Source organism: Amblyomma americanum, chromosome 10 (assembly GCF_052857255.1).
Source record: "Amblyomma americanum isolate KBUSLIRL-KWMA chromosome 10, ASM5285725v1, whole genome shotgun sequence".
NCBI lineage: Eukaryota > Metazoa > Arthropoda > Arachnida > Ixodida > Ixodidae > Amblyomma > Amblyomma americanum.
In genome coordinates, this window is record NC_135506.1 from 117,462,792 (window position 1) to 117,485,676 (window position 22,885).

Consider the following 22,885-nt stretch of genomic DNA (forward strand, 5'->3'; position numbering starts at 1 on the left):
CAATTCCCACCCCAACCCGGCGGTACTTTCGCTCATGTACCCCGTGCAATACTCCCCCCAATGTAACAAGTGTGGCGAACGAGCCCCGCTAGACCACATCCTGTGGAACTTTCCAGAGGATCCGCCTCACCCGGATCTAATTCAGCTCCTAACTTTCGAGCAGTGGGAGGCCATGCTGCTCAGCTCCGACCCGAAGACCAAACTCCGTGCAGTGGAGAGAGCCAACAAGGTCGCAGTCACCCACGGGATGACGGCCATCTAGCGCGACCAAGACTTACCACTTCCGCCCGGCGAATAAATGTTTTCGAATCCAGTCCAATCCGCAAAATCTGCCCGTTTCTCATTACTTGTGTACTGGGGCCGTGAGAAAAGGGATGCTTCGTGAAGGGGTTGTATAGCTGCCATTTATTTTATGGACTTGCTCCTGCATTTTGTTCGATGTGATTGAACTGTTTATAGATGATATATATTTTTGCCATCATGTTTTTCAGCGCCATGGAGGAAAAAAAAACTGAGGAGGGAGCATCCGGCGACGGACTTGAAGCAGAGTCGTAAAAAGTAAAAATGCATTAAAAAGAAGAGAGTCGGTTCCCCCGTGACCACGCCACGTGATAGCGTGAGGTGATATCTAGCGCCGCTGGGCGCGCGCATGCGCGGCAGACTGAAGTGTAGATCAACCTCCTTGCTGTAGATATAGGCTGCGTTCCAATACTCTAGACGTCTAACAAGACGTCTAGTGTGACGTCTAGGAAGCAGTCTACATGTCCATGTATTGGAACTTGTCTACTGCTCACGCCGCCTCGCGGCATAATAATGTAACTAAAGCTTATGAACAGTTGTACTACTATTTTTCACAAACTGAGCAATAACGATAATTAAAAACGTGTTTTCAACAAGTTTACACATTTCTTCTGCAATGACTTTGCGCGTAAACCGGACTGGTGGATGTGCCTATCGGTCAGTCTACTTGTAGCAGACGGGGCCGCTCCCCGAAGACGACGCTAAAGAGATATGAGATTATTCTTTTATTATTGATGCTAAACTGTACATGCTCCTCGAACGTGCTCGTTCAGACGGTCCTGTAAACATAAGAAAGAATACGAAAGACTGTAATCAATTTGCGCGAAATGCGATACGGCTAATATACACTGCAATCGGAAAACACATACGTGACATTAAACCTGCTGTCTGCCGTACGTGGCACTCGGAGACAGCGAGAGACCAAAATACAGCAGCGATCTTTAATCATGCAAAGACTAAAATCAATTCCCAACATGCCGGTGTATTTGTTCCGAGAGTGTAGAGATAAAAAAGAACGCACGCGAAAGAGTTGATGCAACTAATACAGCAACAGAAGAACACATTTGTTAACCGTCACGCCAGCCGTCTTAACGCCCGTCGAGGAAACCAACGACAGCGACGAGTATTCTCTAAAATCAAGGTGCTAATTAAGATCCAGCATCGTCAGATGCCGGATCACGTTAACAGACCTACAGCGTCCGCTGCTGTAGCAAAGCTCTCAACTGCACGATTTTTCCTGCGTGATTCACTGCTAGGAATCGCACGTCCACGAAGATTAATTAGCCACTAGTTTGCGTGCCAAATAACAATGAAATGACTCACATTTTCCTTTCCTATAGTCCGTGTACACTCCGACGCCCGCAAGAGTACGACTCGCTCATCCGCGTACATCAGCTCCGCCATCTTTAGACAGCAAGTTAGCCTGCATCGATGTGGACTTCGGCGAAGCAGTCTTATGAGACTGCTTCGCCGAGAAATGGAACGCGTCCTAAGATGGCGGCTGTCCGGCTAGACGTCTAAGTAGTCGTCTACTTGGTACTATTGGAACGCAGCCATAGAAGGGGGTAGTGGGTTCAGCAGCCGACGCGCCCCATACATTGCGGCGAGGCGGCGAGTGCGGACGGGACCCGGATGTTAGCGGCGGCGCTGTATTCGCGTGGGCTGGCTGTTGGTGGTGCCCATGTGCTGCCTCTCGCACGTTTGTTCAAGCATGGTTTGCGGCTTAATTATAATAATAATAATTGTTTCTTGGGGAAAGGAAATGGCGCAGTATGTGTCTCATATATCATTGGACACCTGAACCGCGCCATAAGGGAAGGGATAAAGGAGGGAGTGAAAGAAGAAAGGAAGAAGAGGTGCCGTAGTGGAGGGCTCTGGAATAATTTCGACCACCTGGGGATCTTTAACGTGCACTGACACCGCGCAGCACACGAGCGCCTTAGCGTTTTTTCTAAAAAAAACGCAGCCGCCGCTGTTCTTCGTTTTTTCAGCGCATCATTTTAGTTTGTTTCGCCGGCTGCCTTCTTCATTCGTTAAAAGTTGGAACCGTCAACGGCAACACTTCTTTGCTCCCGCGGGTGTCAAACCGGCTACAAGTGGACTAAAGGAAAGCAGCCGTCCTTGTTTACCGTGCCGAAAGATGAGGAAAGACGCCGAATTTGCCAGCCAGGGATTTAAGTACATCATGACATCCGGATTGAGCCAGGATCCACTGGAAAATTTATTTCGCATAATCAGGCAATCGTGCAGGTCCAGCGACCACCAAACACCAACACAGTTTCTAATTGCCGTCAACTGCTTGCCGTTTTACAATCTTGCCAAGACAGTGCGCTCAGGCAATGCTGACCTTAATGGAGGTAGTGGAGAAGTAAGTTCTCTCTTGGATCCGTGCGATGCTCCTGCTCAAGAAGACAGGGTTGTTGCAATCGACCAGCTCATCGAGAAAGGCCACCTAGCTTCAGCCGAGCGCATGCTTGAGTATTCCTGCTGAGCACAGAGAGTATCTAGAGCAGAAGAGCGACGACCGCCTTATGCATTATATGGCAGGGTATGTTGCCCGAAAGTTTCTGACACGTTATCACTGAACGCACTGCAAAGCCTATTGGAAAGCTCCAATAAGGAAGGGAGGGTTGTGGTATCCTTCGCAAGAACTTTTTCCGGGCAGTGAAGAAGTTAGAAAATATATTCACAGTTTTCTTCAGTCGCGAGAAACTCTGCAGTGACAGCATAGTAGATGTAATGCTGCTTGTGAAGGCAAAATTTGGTTATGCCTCAGGTAGCCAGCACGCAGATGAGCTCACAACAGAGTTGATGAAGTTCTATGTGCTGACAAGGCTGCACTTTTATGTAAAAGGGCTGAACGAATCGCGACAGGAACGACGTAAAAAGAAATTGCACGCGAAGATAAGCCGTTGTTCATCGCGCCTCTCTCGTAGAAGCCGTAAGCAGTGCCTAGAGAAAGAGGTGGCTGCCCGTTTGTTGTACCAATAAAATTGTTTGGTGCAGTTCCCCTACTTTTTTTTTTTGCAGGTGTATTACGAAATTTCGCGCATCTTAGGAACCGCCGTGACCGCCTAGCTACTAATTGCATCACCGTGGCAGGAATTATCTTTCTAGATTTCAGTGAATGTGTACTTTGGAAAATAAAAGCTGAATTTGATGAAATAAAGCCTAGTCGATTCGGGATATCTCTGTTCAGGATGCGCAAGTACGCGTGCCGCAATTGTTTGGCTAACTTTAACAGTGAATGTGATTGCGCCTGGACGTGCATAAAAAATTTTGATTGAAAATTAAGCGTTTTACTCATCCACAATTTTAGTTCTGCCCTGTTTGTGAGATCTGCGTTTAGAAATGCAACCGGACCGTCGTACGGCGGTTTTGTCTCTTCGTCGGGTCGACTTTATCTTCGACCAAACTTGTGGCATGTCCGCCTCTCCACCTTTTCTGGGCTCTTTGATTTGAGTAGGTTTTAAGAAAATATGCATTAGAGCTGCAGATCTCCGATTTTCAGTGTTACACCAGATGCGCACAGCTTTCTCGGCGCTGCGAATGCAGCGCGTATCGCGGGTATGTCGTGGGTTCTTTACAGCCAGTGCTCCGGTGGCGCCATCTCACGCTGTCGACGTGAGATGCTGCACCCGCGGGCTCTCCCTGACCCCACTACCCCCTTCTAAAACACTATACTGTAGACGGCCGCTCCACGGGCCGCGCAGACGCGCGCACTAAAACATACCAACACCAAAATACTAAGGACTGACTGGGAGAGCGAAAAAACGGGGGAGGGAGTAACTTCACGAGCGCTTGGCTTGCGAAGGCTGACCGCTTGGCGTCGCGCTCCCTCCTAAGTTTTTTTTTTTCCTCCATGTTCAGCGCTTTGACGGCTATGCCTCGCTTTGGCTCTTGCCTTTTTGAAATTTACTAGGTTTTCATGTGTTGGTTATCTACGAAAAATTCCCCATGCTTTGTTTCCTTTTTCATTCTTTGCAATCTTGAGAGTACACACATATCTTATTCTTGTTGACAGCGCGTTTAGAGCACAGGGACAGAAGAAACACAGAGGACGACGTCACAGGCGCTGAACTTCAACTTTATTCAAGAATCATCGAAACCCTGCATATATACCCATGACAGAGACGCCACCAAGCGGCGGAAGCTTTATGCGCTCGTGGAAACAGAGATGATAAGGCAGGTGGGGCAAAATGACAAAGGCTAAAAAAACGGAAAAATTTTGAACAGAGCAGGAAAAAGCAGAGCAAGAAGATGCAAAAAACTTTACCAAGTCATTTGAAAGAAACACTCCGACACGTGAAAAAATGGGGCAGATGACAGACAGAATTTTGAAGACGGTTCCCGAAAACACTGAACCAAAATATACGCGTATAACAAAAATCAAACGTGGCGAAAAAAAGAAAAGCATAGTGGCAAGCAAAAACCAACAATGAAAAAGCACAGTGGTGATTGGATAGGCAAATGAAAATTTAACGATACAGGTGAAGCCTACAATTAACGCGGCTAAACACAGAAGATAAAATGCACTGGATAGATAAAACGGTAAAAAACTGGGAGGAGCATGAAAGATGAAGCCAACAAAAAACACGGCTAAGGCTAAAAGATGAGGTGCATAAAAACAATAAAAGCGAAAAGGAGAGAATAGTGGGAAAAAAAATTTTGTTTAACTCCTTTGTAAAACCATTACTACTTCAAACAGGCCCCGATAGAAAGATTAACTCTTTTTTCGACAATGAAACCGAGGGTGCACTTACACATTCACCCTCGTGCCTAGCAATCTCGGTTGCTTCCACTATTTCACGTGTCAACTTGTTCCTGTGCTTTTTTATCACAGTGGCTTTTTCGAACAAAGGATGGCATGGATTTTGTGGGTCACAGTTTCGGCAGTGTACGGGCAGATTCCTGAGTGAAGTACCAGATAAATCGTTCTTGTGTTCGTCTAGAATCACATTTCCAATCTTATGACCCGTCGCTTCCCCCTTGGATTGTCCCGAGGCAAAGGAGGCGCCTCTCAATTCTACTGGTCTCTTTAACGAAGCATGTCACAAGAATAGGGTAAAGCTGCGTATCCCTATTGTTACTTGCGTCCACAGCAATCGAAAATGCCTGCTTTTTTTAGGGCATCCAGCAAAGGAGTCGCTGCGTTCGCGGCCATTTCACGAACAATTGCAGTCGTCTTCGTTCGTCCACAGGCGTATCGTTTGGCATCTTCGCACTTGGGGAACATTTTCCGGAAAAGTTGTCCAGGTGATCACCGACACTTAGCGGGGTGTTGTATTCAACTAAAAACGCCGTAAAATGGCATCCTGCACGAATCACGCAGAGGTCGCTGTCACTGCGTACAAAACTTGTCAGGCTTGGCTGACTGTCTGCGGCTCAAACGGATCCTTGGTGCATTTTCCAAGCTACGTGGACCTTGATGTCAGACTTGCCACCATGTGAAATGCTAAGATCACAGGCACACGTGGTGCGAAACCCGAACTTCTCTCCTTTCTTAGACGGCACGAAGCATGGAAATTCTGACATGTACGACTTCAAAAATACTTAGTATTGTCGTGGCTTTGAGCCTGCCATTGCACCGTGAAACCACTACTGCTAAAACACCAGAGTCGCACTGCGTCGGATGCGGCTGCAGGTCACACAAAAACAGAGGCCAACACCCAAGTCGTCCAAACATGTGAACAAAGGTTTGCGGAGGTCGCATGGAGGCCTGACCAGCCTGACTTAAGCCACTAGCCTGGCGGAGGCGGTATCGAGTTTTGGATATGGATCCATGTCCCCCCCAAGTAGACGACAGAAGTTACGTTTGCGGCTGCTGATGATGATATCACGAATATAAATTGCCCTCTCGTGACGGCGAAGGGTGCCATAATAGTATTAATAGATGTCCGCACTTTCTTTTTTTCGAAAATAAGACGTTTTCCATAAAATTTCACGCAAGATTCGTAAAACTTAATACTGGTCAAAATTCGCACATTTTACGGAAAAATTCGGAAGAGTTGGCAGGTATGCAGGTTGTGTCACTGAATATAAGGCTACAAAGTGGGCAGTAGTGCGGGCGAGTGTGCTTGTGCCAGGCCGTCCGCCATTAAACCATGCATTCATCATCTGCAGTCTTCCTGTCTTCAACGGCTTGCCGTCACATAACAATATTGTGCAGAAATAAAGTTTGAAATACACAGCAAAGCCCCGCTGATACGTTCTCGGTTGACAAGATTTATCCGGTTCGTAGGCTCAAAATCGCAAACATTAAAATGTCCCATAGAGTTACGCTATATTTCTCCCCGTTTATAAGTTTCCAGATTACAAGATTTCCCGGATACTACCTTTAAAATTTGGACAAATTGTGGTCATATAATACATCTATTGACCAACCACACATGTGCAAACATGCAAGAGGGCTGAACTTGAAAGCACGCAACATGAAAAGCTGCAAATGTGGCAACAGCCACCCGCCGTGGTGGCTTCTCTGTAGCAAGGTGCTTAACACCTAGTCACTGGATAAGGTAAATTATCAATTGATTCTACCACCACCACCACCGCCGCCGCCAACCACAACAAAAACTGCGAGCTAGCATTCACGAGAGCCGTTTTTGCGGGGACACGATATGAACAGGAAAAATTCAGAGTTTCTTCATGGTGCATAAGGGCAAGGAGGTGAATTCATGAACTCATGAAGAATTCATGAACTGCAACATGCTTACGAGCGGACCTGGTGCAGAAACTCTGCATCAGACGCTGCGGTGGCTTCCCCGCAGTACTCAGGTGCCAATGGGCGAAGTATTTTAAAACGACAAGGCAGCGATTTTGGTCACTTTTGTCAATGTCATCGATAGACTGGATGAGTTATGAAATTCCTTTACGCGCTTAAGACAGTGCAGGCACGGACTGAATTCTGCGAGCACTAGAAAAGGATCTCTTTAGATCTTGTGCCAAGGAATGCTAATCAACATTTTTATGAAGCAAAATTGTCAATGTCTTTGTACCTCTCATTCAACAGTTACTTTTTTCAAAATTAGGCGGCTTGGGTCACACCTTTCCATGGATAATACATTATTTTCTGCAATTTTGTAAAAAAATCGCATCAACGAGGTTTTATTGTATTTAGTACAAAAAACTGTTTTCTAAGGTTAACGGTCACCTGTACGTTCATTTTATGAAAGATCTCACGAGAAAGTGACCCTCCCCCGACAGCCATTGTCACACTGCTCCTAGTTTGCAGCCCCTGCAATAAAACATCCATTCACAATGCAGAAGCAGTTCAAATGTCTTTATTTTCGCAAATTAAAAGCACTCTAAAAACAGATTGCACCTGTTCTGTTCAAAAATAAAGAGATTTTAGTAAGAGAAAGTTGGCAGGCTAGTAGTTGGTTAGAGACACAAGGAATGAAGCACTGAAAGACACACACGGGTGCTCACTATCAACCGAATTTTTATTTCGAAGTACAGAGAATATATAGCGAATGAAAAAAAGAGGGCGGTATGTCGATAAGAGGGTTGCTCAGTCACCGGAATTCAGAGAATAGTCACATCTGAGTAAAACATGTATTTGTGAAAGAAGTGGTGGTGAAAGGTGATAAAGGGGGAGGGGAGTGTAGAGGGCCCTTGCGCGAACAACGGATAAACACTAATCGAAGGTGAAGTAACAAGTGTTCAAAAGCGGCTAAAATCTATAAAAATGGAAAGCTGCAAGGCCCTCTACGCCTCGCAGCTTTTCGTTTTTATAGGTTTTAGCCTCCATTTAACACCTGTTACTTCACTTTCCATTAGTGTTTATAAATACATGTTTTACTCAAGACGTGAGACTATTCCCCGAATTCCGGTGACCGAGCAACCCTCTTATAGACGTACCGCCACATTTTCCCTTGGCTACATCTTGTCTGTACTTCGAAAAAAAAAATCCAAATAGTCAGCACCCAGGTGTCTTTCAATGTTTCTTTCCTTGTGCTTTGTCCCTTGCACTGTTCCCTTACCAGCCGAAAATATAAAGGCTACTTTCACTTAAAATAGCCTACAAATAAATAAAGACTCACCAAAACACAAAATTATGAAAACACAATATTAATCTCTGGCTATGTACAAGGCATGCTGCTTGCTAGATGGGTTCCCTCATCTCATCGATGATGGTTCGCAGTGAAAGAACTTCATCGAAAACTTCCTGCAGCATGGTCTGAACTTCCCCCTGCAAAAAGCATGAACAGAAAAATAACATGATTACTGAAGGTACTGTGCAGTATCAAACTCTTTCAAAGGGTCACATTTCAGCATTAATGCACACATGACAACTGAATTAGAGGTCCTTAGATAATTGTTTAGAGCAAGACAAGTGCATACAGCCTAAACAAGCGGCACCATTTTCCTGAAGAGCAAGGCCATTAGCTCAAGCAGTGCTGCTGCCATGGTTTGATGTAACTGCATTAACATATATGTACAAATAGGGTGAGCCATTATGAAAGCGTCCTTACCCTCACCTCATGAGGATCTGACTTGGTGAGGTGAGGAAGGATCAGTGCGTGAAAATTCGTGAGGGTGAGGGAGGGAAGAAATGATGAGGTGAGGACGAAGGAGGGGGCCCGAACGGTACTCCCAGCTAACATTTCCTGTATCTGCAGCTTGTTATAGATTCCCATTTTAGAGCGCTAGTTCTTAAGGCAAAGGTTCCCGTGGAAGACTCAGTTTCAGCAGTCAGGAGATACACAAGGCGAACACGAAAGGCGGGGAGCCGCACACACGAACAGCCACAGCTAGGATTTGAAGGTAAAGGTAAAACGGCGAAGAAGCGGGAATGAAAGTCATAAAATAGTTGGCACACTTGAATGAAGGCTTAAGGGGGGATGCGGGGTTAAAATAGTGATTTTCGGGAAAAAATGCGGTTTTTATGTTTGAGTTGTTTTAGATTGCTTGTTTAACGAACAATATTCTCACAAATATTTGTTGTTATCTGAGCAGAAGAAAAGTAATTCTTCATGAAGCATGGTAGGCCGTTGAAGGAGTCTATGAATGCCCTTCTCAAGGCGCGACCGCAGTGTGGGCAAAAAACCGAACGAGAAGTGAATGCCCATGTTAAAAAGTTTGTTTTTCGTGCTTTTTAGTCACGGAAGACCTTCCATCAAGAATGAGCAAGGGTGCTAATGAAAAACTAAAAAAAAAAGGCATATGGCATATTTCTGGCCGTAGCAACTGCAGAGTGACTGGCAAACCGAAACAGGACCTCGGATTGGCGGAAATATATCACGTGACCACCCAACACTGTTTTTGCGCCATTCGAAGTCACTCCCGCTCTGGTTGTGTTCGACGCTTGCTATCTGTCACCTTTTCTTCCTTCTGCGAGTTTATTGCGAACAACGGGTGGCCGGTGGTGTGACCGGAAGATGCTCGCACCGAAGGCTTCAACACTAAGAAGCTTCGGGAAGCGAGAACGCATCACGAAGGAGAGAAGCCTACACATTACTGGGAAACTGCCAGTAAGTGAGCGTATGCTTGTGCATTCGCCAGGCTTATGCCTGCCAACGGCGACTGAAGCGAACCCGTCAACCTCCGGTGATTTTCATCAGCCGAAGACCGAATTCGCATCACTAAGAACCGTGGAGATTACAGCAGCCTTCGCTGTACTACAATTTAATGAGGGTGCACATGGCATCAAGACGAGCGTTTGGCAAGCTGGAACTAGAACATGGAGTCGAGACGATGAAGCACATCCAGCGAGCAACCCATCAAAAGTATTTCAAGAACAGAAAACAAGGCTTGAAGCATTTGCCACAGAGCAGTGTCGTGTTGAAGAGGAGGGCCCGACCTATGGAGGAGGGCACTTTGATTAATTTTTTTTTATCCCAAAATAAAATAGCATGTTCTTCAATCTTTGAACTCATTTTTCACAGTTTACACTTTTACGGAAAACAAAACTGCTAGAAAGACTATCATTTCCAAACTGCACCTCCAAAAGCTGCTTTGAAGTGGTTTCTTGACTGACACATGGTTCTTGGTTTCTTGACTGAAACGCGCGAATGACCTTATCCTGCACTATAAACCATCTAGAAGATACCTAATCACGAACTATTAGTATATCTCAATTATTTTTCAAACAATTGTTGTCCTAAGTTGACACACCTGATTACTCAATATGCCAGTTAAATTTTTTTCATTGTGACCTAGGAAGCAGATACACCATCCCTGTAAATTTTATCAGATTTGGTGCAGTAGTTCAAAAGTTGACTCTTACAGGCTCGCATTCCCCCTTAAGGGGGTAACAAGGGGAGACCCCTCTTAGAACTTTTTTCCTTATTTATGGGTGGATCTAGTTGAAACTTGCACCATTTGTATATTTTTGCATGCTTATTTCAAATATCTGATTAGTTTTCTTGTAGATGAAATAGTTTCCAAAATTTCACCTAATTCATGTTGCTCGTTTGGAGGTATGCTAATTACTAAACACACTCAGTGGTGGAACTGGCAACTGGCTCCTTGTAGCAGCTTTTGTAGCAGAAGAAATCGCAGTTTGTAGCAGCAATTACAAGTTTTGTAGCAGGAAAACTGGCATTTTGTAGCAGATATTCGAGCTTTTGTAGCAGAAAAAAAAAGCTTCGTATCAAAATTTCGTGTCCCAAAACAGTTCTGTCCCGTCAAGAAGCCTTGCTTTATTTCTGGAACAGGAAGGGTTTTGACGCGGGCTAGTTGGTGGATTTCGTTCATGATTGAACTGCGCGAAAGAAACGGGGACCAAGAAGAAACACGTACACACACACAGCGCAGACTTCCAACTTTTAATTCCTTTTATGCACACCTAATCACCACATGACACAGCCAGGAACCAACACAGCAGATAAGTTTAACAATTCGAAAAATGCCTCGGGCATTCCTTTTATGCACACCTAATCACCACATGACAGAGCCAGGAACCAACACAGCAGATAAGTTTAACAATTGGGTAGATCCGAACTAGGGAACCAATCTAAAAAACAATCCGTAAGCGTGTGCATGCATGCCTAAACACACTTGTTACCTAGATAAAAGGAGAGAGGAGAAGGCAAGTGAACACCTGACATTGAAACTAAATGACACACGGCCGAACCATATAATACGAGCAAAAGAAAAAACTTTATAAGCAAAAAGCGATGTGACATGGGACCAACAGTAACAACAGTAAACGATGAAGGTGCAAACACTAAAAAATAATCGAAAGGGCATAAAAGCAAAACCATATGAATGATACAAAACCAGAATACCAACGAGGTTAAAACCGAGAGTGAAAATGGAAACAACAAAAAACAAAGGTAAAAGCGACGCGATGATGAATAAAAAGCTAAAACTGGGCTAAAACGTAAAAAGGAAGGAAACAACAAGTAACAAGAGTAAAGGTGCAGCGTTACAAAGGACAGTCTAAAGTTTTACCTTCTAAAAACGAGATTTCTTCATTTGAAAGCAGAATGGATGGAGTGCTCACGCAATTGTTCGTATTCTTTGCGATTAAGAGGGCCTCAATTATTTCCCTTTCTGTCTTTGTTCTAGCTGTAGCGAGGAACTTAGTACTTTCTAGAAACGGGTGGCAATCACTTTTTTTGCACTTCTTGCAATGTAAGGCTAAATTTCCTCCTGAATTGGTAGACAGGTTGCGAACGCTTCTGAACAAGGTACAACTTGAATCAATGGCCAAAGAAGTCAAGAAAGACCAAAATGGGTTCCTGCATGTCTTCTTCACAGGAAAACCCACAAAGTGAAGTGTCCTCTTCGTGTCATCGTATTGGAGAAGGACAGCTGGCAGCGTATGGTAGGGGATTTTCTAAAAAAGCACCTGGACAAAGTTGAGGGACCGGATCCGTTTTTAGTGAAGAGCTCAAAAGAACTTCTTGCCACTCTGGATGACATCACTTCGGCCACCACGGCATTCTCGATAGATATAGAAGACTTATTCTATTCTATTCCGCATGAAGCCTTGTTTGCAGCTGTCAAGCAGCAAATAGAAGAATATGGTGAAGTTAGTTTCCAAAACGCAGTTAGCATGTCGTTGGAACAATTCCTTGAATTGTTGAAATTCTACCTTGCCTCGACCGCAACAAAGACAAAGGGAAATAATTGAGGCCTTCTTAATCGCAAAGAATACGAACAATTGCGTGAGCACTCCATCCATTCTGCTTTCAAATGAAGAAATCTCGTTTTTAGAAGGTAAAACTTTAGACTGCCCTTTGTAACGCTGCACCTTTACTCTTGTTACTTGTTTCCTTCCTTTTTACGTTTTAGCCCGGTTTTAGCTTTTCATTCATCATCGCGTCGCTTTTACCTTTGTTTTTTGTTGTTTCCATTTTCACTCTCGGTTTTAACCTCGTTGGTATTCTGGTTTTGTATCATTCATATGGTTTCGCTTTTATGCCCTTTTGATTATTTTTTAGTGTTTGCTCCTTCATCGTTTACTGTTGTTGCTGTTGGTCCCATGTCACATCGCTTTTTGCTTACTAAGTTTTTTCTTTTGCTTGTATTATATGGTTTGGCCGTGTGTCATTTAGTTTCAATGTCAGGTGTTCACTTGCCTTCTCCTCTCTCTCCTTTTATCTAGGTAACAAGTGTGTTTAGGCATGCATGCACACGCTTACAGATTGCTTTTTAGATTGGTTCCCTAGTTCGGATCTACCCAATTGTTAAACTTATCTGCTGTGTTGGTTCCTGGCTGTGTCATGTGGTGATTAGGTGTGCATAAAAGGAATTAAAAGTTGGAAGTCTGCCCTGTGTGTGTGTACGTGTTTCTTCTTGGTCCCCGTTTCTTTCGCGCAGTTCAATTCTGGAACAGGCATTTGCTCAGGTGTTTACAACATCCATAGCCATGCAAAAACAAGCTTCACTCCCAAATGCAGTTTAAAGTGCTATTCTTTCCTTAAAAAGCCTCGAAAATAAGCAAACAGGAGGTTTTGCTAAAAGCACAGCCGTTTTTATTCAGAAGCACGACATAACGAGATACTCAACAGAATTATAAAAAATGATGCCGTTCTTAAAACAAACCTTCAGGTACTACTGCTTCTCCTTTCTTAATGACTCCAGCTTAGAGAGTGCCGCTATGAGCTTTTCCTGTCCATTCTTCAGAAGGGCTTGTCCACTCTCAACGTCAGCAAAGTTTCTAGATTTCACGCCTTTGGTGAAAAGCAGTTCAGCATTAGTGATCATATTCCTGGCCAGTCTGATCTCTTCCTGCACCTTCTCTTCATTCCGACCTCTTTTCTGAGTGTCCTGTACATCACAGTCTTCTTTGGCTCGTTTTGCACGGGTCTACTCTGCTGCATCCGCCTCCAACCGTTGCAGCTGACGCTTCCGCGATCCTTTCACCGCTCTGATTAATTCTTGCGTCATAGGAATGGCAGCTGGATTTTGGCCAAAACACTGGGAATGTGTCATTACAGACCGTAGCCCATTTACACTATGTATTGAAAGGGACGATCAGTCTCTCAACACTCGCCGATTTTCACTGAAGCCCCTCTCCAAATCGGCATTGCCGTGTGAGAGGCACAGAAGCGCTTTAACGAATGTCACCAACAAGGGATATTTTTGCGCCCCATCCTCGTGCTTGAGGTCGAAAACTTTTTGCCAGAAGTCATCAAGTCGTTCGGATTTTGTCTGGCTAATATCTTCTGTGGCCCAGAGACTAAACTCATCCATCAGGGCAGAGACCTCGTGTGCTGCGATGACCTGTGGCAGTTCCTTGGCCAAGCTCCTCAGGTACACAGTAGAGATTTCTTCTTTGATGTGGCTTGGATGTACGCATATGAGGTTCCTTAAGACAACATTTTCCAATGGCAGCCTTGAAAGAAGGTAGCCAGCTGTCTTTATATAAAAACTCCTTGTAGCAATTCGGAACTGTCGCTTTTCATCTGGAGTCCAGTCAGCAATGGCAGCTTCAGTGTCTGCACCAATTTCTATGCTTTCCCTCCAGTTTGCTGAATCCTGACATCAACAGACTTCGACACGGTATGCTTCCGCACGTAGAAAGCAACTAAGCACTTTCTTGACTAAGCCTTCCATTTCACAAAAAAAGAGTGTGCACAAGGGGCTCTCTCCGCTAAAACAAACTCAGGAATCCTGCAAAGAGGTCAACTCAGTTGCACAAGAAAAGTGCCTTGGGAAGAAGAGTATTATCATTAAAGAACATTCTAAGCCGGGTATAAAGTGTGCCAAGGCGAGACTTCTGTTCAGACATAACTACAGCTTTTACTGCAGGCAGCTGCTGTATGAAGCGGTCTAATGCAGGTCCAAGCGTCAGCCAGCGTGAGCTTGCATGGCGAATGAAAACGCTCTCTGGTAGACCAAAAACATTCTGTCGTGTTTTCAGACACTCACTCTGAACAGCAGAGTTTTTGAAGAAATGGTAACAGTCTAGGAGAGCAGCCTCTACCTCGCTACCAAAAACAGCCAATCCCTGTCCAAACGCATTATGCACCTTGTGTAATAAGCATTCACCAATATCTAAAATTGCTGCATTCACTTAATCTTTCAGCTTTCTTTTCAGGCTCTTCATAACATTGGGTCCGTCACTACAGAAGCACAGCAAGTTATTGTTCAGAAGATCTTGCATGGCCTCCATTACAGATGAAAGTAAAATGTCTGAAGTTGCAGAACCCAAATAAAAAGATTTCAAGTGCTCAACAACTTGCTTCTGACGCTCTGAGAACAATCTAACTAAGACGTCTAACTGCTGGCAACGCTGCTCCGGCAGTGGTGTCTCATCAATCTGTATGGTGTAAAAGGTCTTCCCCTTGTTCAACTCTAGCAACACACTATCTTTGAAATATGGGCCTAAACCATCAGAAATAATGTACGACAATTTTTTCCTTCCACAAGAAAAGTTTTTGGCGACAGCTGAGTCCGGAAACATCAAGGGAAAAACTGCAGAGGCTGTGTCTCCCCAGCTGTATGGAATGCCCGAGAGTGCTACTCCAAGTGCGAAGTAGGCATCGGCTACAGTCGCCCGGTCGGTCTCAGATATCACTGTTTTTGCAGCAAAGCAAACATCAACTTGACTCTGAGAAGTGGCAGGTCGATGCAGCTTTCCACTGGTTCTGTATTTTTGGCAGATCTCCAAGTGGCGCTTACTCGTAGAATGTCTCTTTACTGCAGTCACACCATGCTGCCAACAGTTGATGGTCGCATTGCAAAAAATGCAATATGCTTGCTGTTCTTTAATTCCTCTTTTGCACCAAGTTCCGATGAGATCGCCATTGGTGTCGGTTCCTTCCAGCCACTTTGAGTTGAAAGCGCTGCTCCGGCCTATATGAATGAAAGCAAAGACACAACTAAGGAACACAGCGCCTAGGAGATCATATTAAGCCCAAGCACATAATTAAGCACATGCTTATTTACGTTAGGGCCCATTCACACTTGCGAGTCGCACAGGCTTTGTGACCACTCTGGTCGAAAAGCGGCAGTCGCAGGCCAGTCGCTCTCTGCTCGATTTTTCCGGCGTGCCACTGCGAGTCTCATTCCGGTGAAGCAAACTGTGGTGCCCCTGCTCTAATGCACAGTTGTCAGCACTCGTTCAAACAATCAATGTTTGAAGTGCGCGGCGGCAAAGCAGCGGCATTCGAGGCAGGGAAAACACACGCGTGAGAGAGAATAGAAATGAAAACGTACATTAGTAATACTCCTCTTCGTGCCCTCGCAACACTGGAAGTAGGCGGCTAGCATATGCCCAGCCACTTCCCGTGAACGAAGGCACGGGCGGACTAACCACTGCCGTCACCTCTCTGCACGCGTTTGAAGTGCTTGTACGGAAGCGGTGCAAGTCAAAACGGCCATGACATCCTTCAGTTTGCTCAGGCCATCATTGAACATCGTGGAAAGCGACTAACTAGGCTACTTTACAAGACAAAGCACCAGTACGGAGACACTGTCGATGCAGACAAGTCCCTCGAAAGCGCGCGCACGTTGGTGCTCACTCTAAACGAGAATAACAAAGCGACCGCATAGTCGTCTTGCAAGTGTGAATGTACCATAACAAGCACGAAATCGCGTGCACGAAAACAGGTAAGTCAGCCAAAGAAGTACCAAGATATTTGCAAGTTCAGGGGAGTTAAGGAAACCCGTGATTTTCGGATATTATATAGAGAGGCAAATATTTGCGACACGAATTGAATAGCAAACCATACACACACGATTCAAAATATGAATATTCGCACACATCCATGAAACTGTGGTGGGAGCAAAGCGCACGCGCCAAGAACATATTAAAAGGCCAGCTTCTCACAGCCTATCACCGGATCGAATCTCTGCCGCGGGGGCGGTATCCAGTTATAGTAAATGCAAAAAGACGCGCGCACGTTAAACAACTCCAGGTGGTTAAATTCCAACGGCACCTATAGCTTTCTTCTTTCCTTCCCTTCTTCGCATCCAAGCCTTTCACTGCGCTTCTATCAACATCAGCACGCTAGCGTGCAAACTATAGCGAATTAGAAGCCGGCGGTTTGCATCAGGAGCTCCCACTACAGTCACACAGACATTTTCTGCACGATATAAGTTAGTCATAAGTTTTGTTACCTTTCAGCTTTGATAAAGACATCGAAGACGACAAATGTCATTCCACTCAGGGGCTACGCTGACACCGGTCCCTTTGTTCACCTTCGGTTGCAAGTTGCAAAGCAGCGATGGCGATGTGGCCGCCGGCAGATGTGTTGCTGGAAGTGTTGCCGGCAGATACCAGTTTTGGTTTCACTACAATGAGTTTCGGTTTCGTTCTCGGCAGTTATTGGAGTTATTCAGCGATGTTTCGGCGCAGACGTGGCGCAAAAGTAGGCAAAAAATCGATTTTGTAGCAGCATGTAGCAGGATTTACAATTTGGCGCAGTTTGGCACAGCAGTTCCATCGCTGCACTCTATGGCATGATGAGAATAGACCTGCCAGAGTGATCTAGAAGGAACATATAGAGCAACAAGACAAGAATTAATGTGCTAGAAGAATTTCAACCAAAGTTACACCTAGTCAAACTTTTGTGACAAAAAGCCCAAGTTGGCACCCAAGATTGATAATTTTGTAAATGTTGCCGTGTAATAACTGAACATATTTTAGTCTTAATGCACTGTCCAAGAGTTTTTCTTTCTAACAGAACAAGAATGAAAGCTATAGCACAAATAGTTTAAGAGATATCGCTCCTCCAAAATTGCAGAACCCTGAAAATTGCAGTTTTGAGAAAATGAGAAAAAACATCTCACAGTATGTACATGTAAATTATGTCAATGATTGATATGTCAACATGATCAGAAACTAGTGGAAAGTGAACTAACGCAAAAATTAATGGCTTATGCCAATCTCAACCTAAGTTATGCAATAGGAAACTTTTGAAAGGAAAGGACCATTTGGGTACCCAAGACAGATAACCTTCTCAGTAAATTTTTTGTTGTGGTCATTGCATTTACACCTTGGTGTCATGGGACTCACAAGGTTCCCTTTTTAGCAAAAGAAAAAAAAATATAGCAATAGCAAGAACAGGACCAGAGATATTAATCTTTTAAAAATGCAACACCACCAAAATTGGGCGATTGTGAGAAGCACTCAAGCCTCACAGCATATTTAATCAGGAAAGAAAACCCCAAAGACCTTCGCATGCTTTCAAAATGCACCAGGAGCATAGTCAGGGTGCATGCTGTCGCGGTGCTTCTTTTTTCCCGCTTTAGCAAAGCAAAGCGAAGCCGCCCGCTTCTTCGCAGAACGCGTGTTACGGCGCAAGTCCTTTTCTTCAGCTCTCCTGGAGACAGTTGCTGGCACGTTTGCATTGCATTCTTGCAGAATTGCTGTTGCTGTATGCTTGCAGCCGGCATTGAAGTGCAGCACAGCTTCTGCTGTGGCTGCTTCCACAGCAAACAGTGAAGAATGCCGCTCTTTGTGGATCAAGGTCCAGATGATCGAGTGGAATCTCTCGTTTGAATTCTGCGTCCTCCCCCGAATGCACCTCTGCAGCAGGCTCTTTTCTGATAAGCGACTGTACACAGACAAAAGAGCTTCAGCCACATCGCTTGGCAGACTGTACTTATGCTTCGGTTCGGGCTCCTCTTTTGCTTTTGCAGTGTTGTGGCGGCACCAAGACTGCTCACCAGTGGGACACAAAGTGTGATTGGGGCAGTCATCAGTAGACGTGATGTGGCAATATGTCGCCATCACGGCTCGCTGCATGGCATCCACATTACCTACATTTGACCTTAGCGCTCGGCAATAGTATATAGCTAGCTTGTCAACTACATCAGCTGTGAGCCTTCCTCTGCCACCAAGACTGTTTTCCTGCACCCTTGTGCCTCTGCAAGAGGTTGCGCAAAGCTGCTCCCATACGCTTGCGCACATGGTTTATGCAACCCTCCTTGACTACTTCAATATAGCCATAGATTTTAGCATCTTGAAGGGCATTAAACGTGCGACTGTCCCCATCGCATAACATCGTTGTGTAGCACATGTTGTGGCGCTGTAGAGACCTCTCAGAATTTTGCCTGCCTCTACCTTTTGCCTGCCTCCACCTCCATTTGGCCAGCCTTGCAGTTGGTGTTCTTTTGGCACTCGTGGCGCAATTTCCAGAGTTCATAGCCGTCAGTGTTCGGCTTTGAGCCAGCTCGAAAGGATAGCAATTTTTCTCACCGTCAACCCTCCACGAGTTCCACTCGGCCGCAATCTCACCACAGTTGTCACATAGCACGATCAGTTCCACGGCGAGGCCATAGCTCTGGTCGCTGGTAATCAACCTCGGGCATCCACGACACGTTTTGCACCGTACGGCATTCAAGACGACGTTCGCAACACTGAGGTCAATTATTGCATAGGAGGCTGTTCCGTCTGCGTCTGATCCTGCGGACGCACCTGCGTCGATTCCAGTCGATCAGGTGTAGACTGCTCACGGGCACCCGCTTGAGTTATGTCACTGTTAGTGACAGGCGCGGTGTCAATTCGTACGCGACAAAGAACACTGCCGCTATCCAGCGGAGACGGAGAAGCATTGCCGCCCGCAACGTGACCGTCACGCAATCCCGTACCACTGGTGCTTGCTTGTTGCACAGTATGCAACAATGTCGCGTCATTAACACGTTCTTTTTCCTTTTGCACGTTTTCGCCTGAACTTGTGCACAGAGTGGTACTTCTTCGTGCCTCCTGGCATGGTTCTCGCGTTGCACTAGCGTGGTCGGCAGAAAGACAAGAAGGCGTCGCCGGGCGTCCGCTTTCCATGGCTAGCTTGCCGGAACCAATCAGACGATGCCATTTTGATCACGTGCCTAAACCGGCCAATAGCAGCGCGCGCCGCTATTTATTTTTTCTTTCGTTTTTTTGGCGAAGGTGGCATGCACCGGGTTGCTGCTCGAAAGAAAAAATAAGCCGAAAGCCCGCACTTTCGAACGAGACCGAAATGGCCGCGGTAGAGCGCATAGTTTCGATGCGCCGGGCGATCGAAATTGGGTGTCGTTTGTCCACAATTTAAAGGGCAGTGGGTGTGGTACTGCATTTTTAAATCTCTATAACTTCTTAATTACGTGTGGTATAATGATGAAAATTTGCATACAGATGCGGAATGATGCGAGGAACACGAAAATTAAAAGATTCAAAATCTGATTCTTGGGCCGATTTTCGGTGCCAAAGAGCAGTGTCCCCCCTTAAGGAGTCTGGAATAACCCAGCAAGCAGTATTCGCACCATTGAGTGAAGACGTGCGCGTCGAAGAGGAATTGTGCGCCAACATGTGGCAGTGATTGCAACATCATAATAAAAATTTGAACCAATGCGCTTAAGATTGAAGTCGATGATTGTGTGGCTGTGTCGACTTTGACCATCACGGCACGGATGAAGCATCTCTCGTGATCATGTTCATGATCTCGTGATCAAGATCATGAAAGATCGTACCCTGAACTTGCCACTGCGATTTGTCGTGTGCCAAGTATAGCTGCTGATCATCATGCTTGCCATCTGCTGAATGCTACATTCGGCTTGCTCTGTCAGCAGCCGTTTCTGTTTTGATGTCCCGCACTGTTACAGCGGCAGCTGCCTGTTGGGTGACTCCACAGCAAACGCATTCCGACAAGTTCCCATGATTCTTGATAAAAACACGTTTCGCCATTTGCAAGTCAGCGGTGTGCGTTGTGGTCTTGTGGGAGTATCAGTGCCATTTCACCATGGGGAGATTACGAGTTTCATGGCCGCGTCCAAGCTCAAGGCTGTTGATTATGCGCTGGAGCATGGCAACTGTGCTGCGGCAGGCATTTCGGCGTTGACGAGATCCGAATATGCTATTGGAAAAAGCATCGTGAGAAACTAATGGCTACTAACAAGACTTGCTGGACATTCCGCAGACCCAAAACGGGCCAGTCTGTCACGCTGAGGAGGTGGTCATTGAATACACGAGGGACCTACGCAAAGATGGTTGTGCAGTATCATTAGAAATGATACAAACAAAGGTAAGCACAACTGCCTGGAAGCTGGGAATCGCCGCAAAGGACTTCCGCGCTTGCTACAGTTGGACGACTCGCTTCATGCGTCGAAATGGACTTTCACTGAAGCGGCGAACGTCACTGTGCCAGCGGCTCCCATCCGCGTACGAAAACAAGGACGTCGACTTTCACCGTTTCATCACCAAGATCCGTGAAAAGAGTGGCTACCTCTTCTCGCTAATATGGAACGCCGATCAAGCACTGTTGACCTGCGACATGTCCTGAAACAACAGTCAATGAGAAGGGCGCTCGGAGTGTCCTCGTGAAGACATCTGGTGCAGAAAACCAGTGATGCACTGTCATGCTTGCTGTGACGGCCGTTGGGCAGAAGCTGCCACCATATGCTACCGTATGAACACGTGGTAAGGGCCACACCGAAACTTTGCACGACCCATGCGGGAATAGCCTTCGAAATGTACACGCCGTGGCCTCCACGATCAGCTCTGGCTATGAGCAAGGGTGCACTTGGTCGCAGAGGCCACGCACACACCGAGCCAGTCTGGAGAGGAGCGCGTGCACGCCGCCGCCTCCGCTCCTTGAGCCCGACCATGCACGTGCACAGGAGCTTCCAGGTGCCACCCACAAATGACGTGCGAGGCCGAGGCTCATCAACATCGTCAACTTTTTCCTCCGCCGTGAGCTCCCGCTATCCCTATTGGCATTAGTGTCGCCAGCTCCAGCTTTTTGCAGCCGTCAAAGGCACAGGGGTTGTGGTAGCATGTTAGTTCACCGTAGTAGGATAGGTAGTTGTAGCTTTCGCATGCCGCCACCGAGCATAACTGCTTTAGCACGATGGGCAAGCACTTGAATAGCTACAGTGCAGGGAATTTGCTGTCGAACAAAGCAAGTGTGTGGCGGTCAGGAAGTTCGACGTGCCCAAGAAGTGCATCCGACGATGGTGCAACCAAAAGGATGCATTAAGGAACACAAGCTGCAAAAAGCGCGATTTCCGAGGCAAGCCGCGCAAGTTTTCCAAAATCGAAGAAGACGCGGGAAGCATAGCGCGGGAGGGACATGACGGGTTAGCACTTGACCAGTCTCGTCTTCATTCTTCCCACACTATGCTTCCAGTGTTGCAATGAATTACCAACCTCAAGGAAGAAGAGCGTTTCTGCTATGTGACGGAAGCGTGGAACAACGGCTACACATCGACAGCGGACATGCTGCGTGACTTGTTGTGGGATCAGCATGCACCAGAGCACAACACCAGCTCGGAGTCTGAAGACTCCGCGAGTGATGACTGAACGTAGAATGAATGCCGCTCATCCCCCGATTGGCGTGTTTTTGCTTTAAAAAATTATTTTTCGAACACCGCATGAATGTGCCGCACTCCGAAAATTGGCTCTCGAATATGAAAAAAACTATGGTCCTTACGCGCGTTTATATGGTATATTTAAATGGAAAACTGTTCCGAAGAGAAACAGAACCCATATCCGCAATTATATAAAAGGGTGGATGACTGCTGGTCGACTGGATAACGAATGTTTGGGGACGAAGACCAGCAACACTTCTGCTTCCCTCGCTTCTTGTTTTGGACAGCTTCAGAGGCCATCTTGTGGATAGCGTACGTGCTAAGCTTAAAGAGCTATGCACAGACATTGCAGTGATCCCTGGGGGTCTGAAGCCGCTGCAACAGCCTCTTGACGTGTCGCTGAACAAACCGTTCAAGGACAATGTTCGAAGCAGAGTGGATGGCAGTGTGCCAACATGATTTGACGCCAAGCAGCAAAATCAGAAGACCGTCCATGGAGATGCTTTGCTCATGGATTGTCAAAGCATGAAGTGGCATCTCTGACCAGGTAGTGGCCAAGAGGTTTAAGAAGACCGGCATATCCAACATGCTGGATGGAACAGAAGATGACTTTCTGTGGGACTGCGAAGATGCCCAGCGACGACACTGCCATATCCGACAACGAATCATGCAGCAGTGACAGTGACTATTCAGACTCTGAATAGAGGAATTATTGAATGAGAAAAATAAAAGGGCAACGCGCAGTTCACGTGATGCCTATGCAATGTGTGCGTTTATTATAGGTAAGCCTTACTCAACTTTTATTTTTGGTTAGGATCGTGATAACTATTGTGAGAAGTCTGGAAATCGCATAGCACTTACCGTAAAAACCCGCGTATAATACGAACCCGAATATAAT

The 22,885-nt window shown here is 45.9% G+C and overlaps 1 protein-coding gene and 1 pseudogene across 6 annotated transcripts in view; both read right to left on the reverse strand.

Moving 5' to 3' along the window:
• LOC144107922 (protein NEDD1-like) overlaps positions 1 to 22,885 on the reverse strand; it is a 150,177-nt gene that overhangs the window by 23,408 nt on the left and 103,884 nt on the right. For 4 of the 5 annotated variants that reach the window (XM_077641157.1, XM_077641156.1, XM_077641160.1 and 1 more), the window contains exon 15: positions 7,563 to 8,491. The exons of the other annotated variant lie outside the window; for it this stretch is intronic. In XM_077641157.1, coding sequence (XP_077497283.1) covers positions 8,405 to 8,491 — 87 coding nt within the window. In that variant the 3' untranslated portion in view covers positions 7,563 to 8,404. Of the gene's footprint in view, positions 1 to 7,562; positions 8,492 to 22,885 lie in introns of those variants that run through there. 5 annotated transcript variants of the gene reach the window in all.
• Positions 13,115 to 17,165, reverse strand: LOC144107921 (uncharacterized; annotated as a pseudogene). The gene is made up of 2 exons (XR_013309438.1): positions 16,819 to 17,165; positions 13,115 to 15,552 (listed from the first exon to the last, which is right to left on the reverse strand). The product of XR_013309438.1 is annotated as an uncharacterized LOC144107921 (transcript).